Source organism: Octopus bimaculoides, chromosome 17, assembly GCF_001194135.2.
Source record: "Octopus bimaculoides isolate UCB-OBI-ISO-001 chromosome 17, ASM119413v2, whole genome shotgun sequence".
Taxonomy (NCBI): domain Eukaryota; kingdom Metazoa; phylum Mollusca; class Cephalopoda; order Octopoda; family Octopodidae; genus Octopus; species Octopus bimaculoides.
In genome coordinates, this window is record NC_068997.1 from 453524 (window position 1) to 461688 (window position 8165).

Genomic DNA, 8165 nt, shown 5'->3' on the forward strand with positions numbered 1-8165 from the left:
CTTCCTGTTCCCCTCCCCTTCCTTTACCTTCATAACTCCCTTTCTTTCCTCTACCTCCCTGTCCCCTTCCCTTTACCTTTCTGCCCCCTTTCATTCCTCTCCCCTTTCCTTCTATTTTCCTCTCCCCTCCCCTTCCTATCCTTCATCTCCCCTCCCCTTCTTATCCTTCCTCTACCTTCTCCACCCCTCTCCTTCCGCTCCCCTCCCCTTTCTCTCCTCCACCTTCCTCTCCCCTTCCTTTGCATCCACTTCCTCTACCTCTTCATCTTCCCTCCCCCTTTCCCAGCCCTCCTCCCTCTCCCCCTTCCCATCTTCACTTTCTCAGTACCAAACCTTTCCTCTTGTAGATATGTGATGACGTTAATGCCTTGCTACTGGCTGACATGGCCCACATCTCTGGCCTGGTGGCGGCTGCAGTGATTCCCAGCCCGTTTGAATCTGCTGACCTCATATCAACCACAACACACAAATCACTGCGAGGACCAAGGTAAGCAGTGCCCTTACAGGATTTCCTTTTATTACTGATATCAACATCATTAGCATCATTATCATCATCATCATTAACATTAACCATTGTCATTACCACCACCACCACCTCCTTCTCTCCATGACTGTCACCACTGATATCACTACAATCCTGACTGCCATTAATATCCAAGGGAAATTTCTATGCAGTAAACAGAAATAACAGCCAAATCTCCCTCAATTGCACATTACCATCTTCAATGCAAATCCTTTCTAGTATAGGCAAAAGACCTGAAGTTTTGGGGGAAGGGCTCGTCGATTTCAGTCGCAGAGCTTGGGTGGTACTTATTTTATCAACCCCCATAAGGATGAAAGCCAAAGATGACTTTGGCAGAATTTGAACTTAGAATGTAAGGACAGACAAAATGTTGCTAACGCTTGCTACCTTACCATCCTCAATAACAAGTTGTATTATGTAATCTCTTTTGCACAAAAAGACTGGAAGGTCATAATTGGACTGCCTTTAATGAAAGGTCTTCTTGATCAAGAATGACCGAGAGGTAAACGACGACAGCACGACTCTCATCACCCTTGTCTGCTCCAGCATTGTCGTAATCGTCACTTTGTTCTCAGCTACATGATACAGTGATAACTAACATTTGAACACATGACCTAAGCGTCATCGTCCAGTACCTTAATCATATAGCTCTTGTGTTTATAGTAAGGTTTGTGAACACATGACCACGTAATCCTAGATACCTCTAAAAAGACAAGATGGTCATGGTTGGAATAGATCTGCTTAATCAGAACTGACCTAGAGCACTAAATAACAACAAATTTAGATTAAAATACCAGTGTGTAAAACGTAATATACACAAATATGGAATAGCACTGGCTATAATATAATGTTTCATAAAAACTTCTCAGAGACTTTTGCAGTAAGAAAATGACAGAACTTACTCAGAATGTTGTTAGTGGATTGTTAGACACTGCATTTTCACATACAAATCTCTTTGAGAAGTGAAACAAAATATTACAGATAATGCCTTTCCATGTTATATATCATCTTGATACTGTGTAGACTGTGCTCCCTGTTGACAGGACTTTGATATCAAACAGTGTTGAGCACTTATCATATGCAAATCAGTGGCTCTAATTCTCTGAAGCTGGTGGATTTGATATATACAAACAGATTGGCTACTCATTTCCTTGGGATTGGTTTCTAATGTAGGCACCTGATGAGAACGCAATAAGATTTCAAATTCTATTCTGGCTGTTCATTATTTTGTTCAACCTAAAGAAAAATCAGTATAATTTGACATGTTTCTATATCTACTCTGATGGTTTATGTGTGCGTTACGTTATTATATCTATAGATCTCAGCTAAATACTATGTAACTGACAGATGTATACATCTTGTCTTTATAAACTGTATCTATGGCATCATTGAAACAAAACATCATTAAAGAACCAGTAATTTATTAAAAAGAAAAAAAAAGACAATCATCCTTTGCTTTATAATCATTGGAAAAATATTTTAACCTTTTCGATATCCTGTTTAAAACTCTCTCTGGTTCTAGGATACAAACTTCTTTTAAAGTGATTTACATTAAAGTCCTTTCATAAAAATTTCACTGTGATTTATGTTCCAAACACTAACTTAATGACTGTGCTATTCTACTAAATTCTTCATTGTTTTGAAAAGTAATTGAAACAAAGGCAGTGTATTTCAACAGAAATCATCATCATCATCATTTAACATCCGTTTTCCATGCTGGCATGAGTTGGACGGTTTGACTGGGGACTGGCAAGCCAATAGGCTGCACCAAGCTCTAATCTGGTCTGGCAAGGTTTCTACAATTGGATGCCCTTCCTAATGCCAACCACTCTGAGAGTGTGGTGGGTGCTTTTTACGTGCCACCGGTATGGGAGCCAGTCAGGCGGCATTGGCATTGACCACATTTGGATGGTGCTGAAAAGAGCTAAAAGAGTAAAATGAAATGAATTCTTTGGAATTTTGTTGAAGCTTTTTTTTACTTTTGTAAATTTTCCATAATTTGTTGTTTTGCTTTGTACTATCTGCAGGTCTGGAATGATTTTTTATCGTAAAGGTGTGAAATCTGTGAATAAAAAAACTGGAGAAATTAAGATGTATGATTTAGAGGCAAAGGTAAACAATGCTGTATTTCCTGCTTTACAAGGTGGCCCTCATCAGAACCAAATTGGAGCATTGGCAGTTGCACTCAAACAGGTGATGAACAAATTCTAACTTGTTTTTTGGTTATATGTGTCATTGTTTTGGAAAAGTATATTATTTCATGTTGATGTGGAATTATTTTAACCCTTTAGTATTCAGATTATTTTGTCAAAAGTAATGCCTATTCAAATTGTTTTGAATTACCCATGCATTATCTTATAGCTTTGATATTTTGATGATGTGATTGTTTACTTCTACAATGACATTATAGGACAGGTGTAAGAGACCAGATCTGGCTGGTTTGAACATAAAACAGAATACTTAGGCCAGGTATAATTGTTAGCTTCCATTACATGGTTCTCCAAGACTTGGGTGTTCTCCTTGCCTCTACACCCCTTCAGGACTTGATTCCACTTGGTATGAAACCGAGCTGGCTCTATATCTTTGTAATATAGCTGTGTGTGTGTGTGTGTGTGTGTGTTGAAGCAGTGGTGGTGTTTCTTGTGTGTAGGATGGCAAAGTGCTGAATTAGCTTTTTGGTTTTTGTGATGTTTCTTTGAGCAGAGTAAAGTTTTGTTGACTGTGTATTGGACCAGTGTGGCTCAGATGTACTTGGACAGTGTTTTTTCATGTGTGCATCCAACTCCTCATAAATTGTTGTCATCAATATCCTAGATTACCATCATCATATGTAATTTTCTTTTTATATATTTTAACTTTCTTTTATCATTTTCAATATGTTTAAGTTAAACATATCTGCTGTCATTACAAAGAGCACGGATATGCTAATTATTTTATAATTAATTAATCAATTATGTTTCAGGCCATGGATCCAGAATTCAAGGACTATCAAGTTCAAGTGATGAAAAATGCCAAAACTCTTGCTAAATGTTTAAATGCAAAAGGCTACAAACTAGTCTCAGGTTTGTATTTGTTTGTTGTTGAACCTGGTTGAGTAGACCTTGGGATCAGTGACAGTCCAGCTGTGACCTGGTTTTTGTATTTTTCTAGACATGGTGTACTCTGATTATATTATCCAATATGCTCTCTCTTTGTTCTTTTCTTTATTTAAGATGGTATGGTGTGATTTGAGGGAGATTTGGCTGATATTTCTAGCAGAATGAACAAAAATGTTATTAAACATGGCTATATTGGTTTAATTGTATGACAGGTGGGGAGTCAACCAGCTGGTTGTAGGTTCATTTCTTGACACCAGTACTGTGTTGTATTGGTGTCGGAAACACTTTATCTCTTTTCTTGGCTCACTCTGTGTGGCTACCGTTAGAAACTGTGGAGGTTGATTTATCAGTAATAAACAGGAAAATGAAGGAAGAATTCTTGAGTTGTGGAACATGTATTTTGAGTTAAGATAAACATGGAATTACTACAGAAGAAATGCTTTTACAACCTTTCTTTATTTCAAAACCTTTTCCCAACACCAATGTACACATATGATGGATCTTGGGCTAGTTTTAACAAATGAGAGATTCAGTTCTTTGGATGGTAAGAACTATGTTTTTTGATTCATGATGTAAGGTGCCAAGTATTCTACAAAAGTCACACCTTTTAATTTAATACTTAGTGAAACACTGTGACAAGGCTGACTATTAAAATTACACCCAGTGAGTTTCAATAAACTTTCTGTATATCTAATTTCACTCACAAGGCTTAAGTCAACCCAAAGCTTTAGAAAGTACTTCCCCTGTGAACACCTGAAGGAATGGGAGAGGTGGAACAAAAAGAAAGATTCTTAACCCTTTTGCTACCAACCTACTTGGAATACTCATTGTTCTATGATACAAATTCCTTCTTTTATTGTGATCTTAATGAAAATCTTGCATCAAATGTTCATGTTAATCTATGTTCCAAACACCAGATTAATAATGGCAAAGTTATTTTACTAAATACTTCATTATTTTCAAAATTAATTCAAACAAGAATAGTGCATTTCAACAGAAATATGGTGATAAAAGGGTTAAGATAAATAACCTTGCTTAAATTATTTCTCATGTCATTAAATAATTAGCTAATTTGTTGTTAACAGCATAACCAAATTTATGTAATATCTATATAGTATACATCAATCTTCTGCTGGTTTTGCATTGATAAAAGACCTTGCAGCTGCCCTCTGATCAAGTCACAATCATAAAGAGAACCGACATCAATATGAGAAACCTGGTAAAAACAAGCAACAAATTGTAAACTCTACCATCAAATCATCTTGCTTGCTGTGGAACTGTTAAGACAAGAGTTACACAGAAGTGAAGAGGACAAATTACAAAAATGGAAAAATTTACCAGGTGCAAACATGTCATGTCTAGTGAATGCAATTTGTGTGGGTGCATGTTTCATACAAGGATTAGTCTTCTCAGTAAATACCAGTGTAACAAATGAGAGCAGAACCAAAATACTTGGAAACAAGGAATATTCTCTGTCAAAAGTGATACATCTGTATATTTGGTAAGATGGAAGAGCAGATGTTCTCTGGTGTAATTGGTATTGAGGTTGACTGGTAAGTGACACATACATGGTTCAAATCTAGCCATGAGACTTATTCTTGTCTCTCTAATTGACAATTATAATATTTAATCATATTTAATCCCTGCTTTTACAGATGGCACTGATAACCATTTAGTTTTGGTGGATATGAAGTCTAAAGGAATTGATGGCGCCAGAGCTGAGAGAATCCTAGAACTGAGTGGTATTACAACCAACAAAAATACCTGTCCAGGAGACAAGAGTGCTATGGTACCAGGAGGAATTAGATTGGGTAAAGTTTTCTTTGATTTGGACACTACAATCCCAACCTCTCCTATGTATCTTTTTTTTTTTTAATTAATGCTTTTATGGTAAAGTCACATGGCCTAGTGGTTAGGGTATTGCACTCATTATCCAGAAGATCATGGTTTCAATTCTTTGACTGGGCAGTGCATTGTTTACTCTACACAAAATATTTCATTTCATGTTGATTCAGTTCACTCAGTTGTATATAAGTTCCACCAATAGTTGGAATTTAACCCTGCAACTGATTGACACCCCATTCAGAGGAAAGTGTTGTAATCTTAGTTATTTGCTATGTAAACTGGATTGACTCCCAGCCATCTGAGTCCTTGGGTTCATGACAAACCTAAGTCTATGTCTGTTTTTATGAGTTGGTCATTCAGAAGAATGAGCTCTAGTACCTTCAATTTTTGTGGGCCTCAATCTTGGACTTGTGAGATTGATGTGGTTGATGATGTCTGAACATTGCCAGAGTCAATGTTGGCAGGAGAAGGAATTTCAGAGGGTTGCTAGTGCCAGGGAAGAAAATGGGTTTAATGCAGAATATGAGGTTTTGAAACGTAGTAAGGAGGACAAGAGAAAAGGAGAGGAGTGTGTCTCTGAGGAAGGAAGAAATATGCTGGTGTCTAGTTCAGAGAAATAGTAGTTGTGATAGTGGTAGAAAGGACAAAGAGCTGAAGCAGAAAGTCTGTGATCCAGAGAAATTCTAGTTCATTGGTGATGGAGAAGAACGTTTATTTACCAATCAACTGAATTACCTTTTTGTTGTGGCCGTTTAGCCCTAGGTCATTCCTGATTGAGCCAACTTTTGATCAAAGGCATTCTAGCCATGACAATCCAATTTTTTCTGATAGGGAACCTTGGACTACATTATCCAACACGTCCTTTACTAATATAGTTGATGTGATTTAAAGGAGATTTGGCTGTTATTTCTAGCATACTGAGCAATCACATAGAAGTTAAATCATTGGCTTACTTGAATGTGATTTACAATGGTTGTATGAAGCTGTAGTCACAATATCATAGTAATGTGAGTAGTCTTCCAATGTGGTCAAGGATATCTATGTATGTAGTAGCAGTACTGTTTCCAACCATGTGAGCAGTACTTAACTGTGAGTTACCACTTAAGTATTTTCTAGCTATGAAGGAGGAGCACGGGTTTTTTTGAGGGTTGTCAGTTTTGCTGATGTTTATGCCGGTCAGGAGAGATCATCAGAAATTGTCCGTATTAGTCTTTATAGGAGCCTCAAAATCTATATTTGTGTGGTTTCTATATGTGATGTAACTTTTAATGAGTTACTGGGTCACTGTTGAGAATTGTCTTTACATTGGTTCAGTATTTGAGATGGGGAAATAACACGAAATATTGGTGTGTCACCTCACTACTTTCAGCATTAATAGATTAACCTATCCTGATGGTGCTAGGGGACTGACAAATAATCTTATGAAAATATAATAGCACTGTTTATATAATAGAAAGAATTTCTAGCATCTAATTTGAGATGGAATAGCAAACACCGTGTAGTGTAGCTGGTTCTATTATTGCCTGGTAAGTGATTGACAGAGGGCTAAATTTCCATCAAGTTTATTGATCTTTTTCTGTTTCAAATTAGTGATCATATTTATCTAATATCAAAATCTTAATTGTTAATTTCTAAATTATAATTATCAAATATTTGTTGATTCGATTTGTCCCCATCTCATATAAGAACAGGTGTATAAATGACAACATTCTGTGTTCAAAGTTCAATAATGTTTACTTTGACTTTTCATTCTTTTGGGGTCATTAAACTAAAGTAACATTCAAGTATTTAGTTATAGCGCATTATGTTCTGGGTTCAAATTCTATCAAGATATTAGATTTTAGTCCTCCACTTTAATCCTCAATAAAATAATGTACTAGGGTTCATTTGATATTCTTATAAGCTACCCAAAATGTATACGGACTCACAATAGATTACCTTTTGATTTTGTAATATTTCTTCAGGAACACCAGCATTAACGTCAAGAGGATTTAAAGAAGAAGATTTTGAGTTGGTTGTTGATTTCTTTGACCAGGCCATACAGCTGGGGCAAGAAGTAAAGAAGAAGACCAGTGAGTTGGCTATGTTTTATGTTTGTGCATAGTGTATAGATATGCGTGTCTGTTTGAGATTGTACATTAAGAAGTGAATCAGTGAGTTGGCTTATATTGTATGTATATTTATAACACGTAGCTCTGTGTGATACTGTTTGGTTTGGATGTTGAGACCAGAAAGTCACTTATAAGTATGTGCGAGTGTATATGTATTCATATTTTGAAGTTGGTCCATTTTTTTACGTGTGTATATATATTGTGTGGGTGTGGATATGCATATGTATGTGTGTGTGTCGTGTGTATCCATATTATAAGTTGGTCCATATTTTATGAACGTGTATATAGTGTAGGTGTATGTGTATAGGTGTCTGTGCTTGACTGATAATACTAAAACCAGTAAGTTAGTTTGTAAGACAATAAACACACACACAACTATACCTTATACACATGCATACAATTTCATTTGGATGTTTTGTCCAAATGATCAAAAGCTGGTTATATCATACATATGTATATATATATGTGTGGATTGGGTGGTCGAGGAAACCTTCAAGAGTTCTGAATAGATAATAACTTCTCATGGGAGTTGCTGCATATAGTCTTGCTCCCATCCTATTGACAAAATTATGCTGTCCTCAAAATTTC

At 36.3% G+C, this 8165-nt stretch overlaps 1 protein-coding gene across 2 annotated transcripts in view; it reads left to right on the top strand.

The window, feature by feature from the left end:
• The window catches only part of LOC106879889 (serine hydroxymethyltransferase, mitochondrial), a 35365-nt gene extending 27780 nt beyond the window's left edge, over window positions 1–7585 (top strand). For both annotated transcript variants that reach the window (XM_052974151.1, XM_014929624.2), the window contains exons 7-11: window positions 348–487; window positions 2551–2716; window positions 3486–3585; window positions 5277–5432; window positions 7431–7585. In XM_052974151.1, coding sequence (XP_052830111.1) covers window positions 348–487; window positions 2551–2716; window positions 3486–3585; window positions 5277–5432; window positions 7431–7570 — 702 coding nt within the window. In that variant the 3' untranslated portion in view covers window positions 7571–7585. The remainder of the gene's footprint in view (window positions 1–347; window positions 488–2550; window positions 2717–3485; window positions 3586–5276; window positions 5433–7430) is intronic.
• Window positions 7586–8165: the final 580 nt, after the last annotated feature.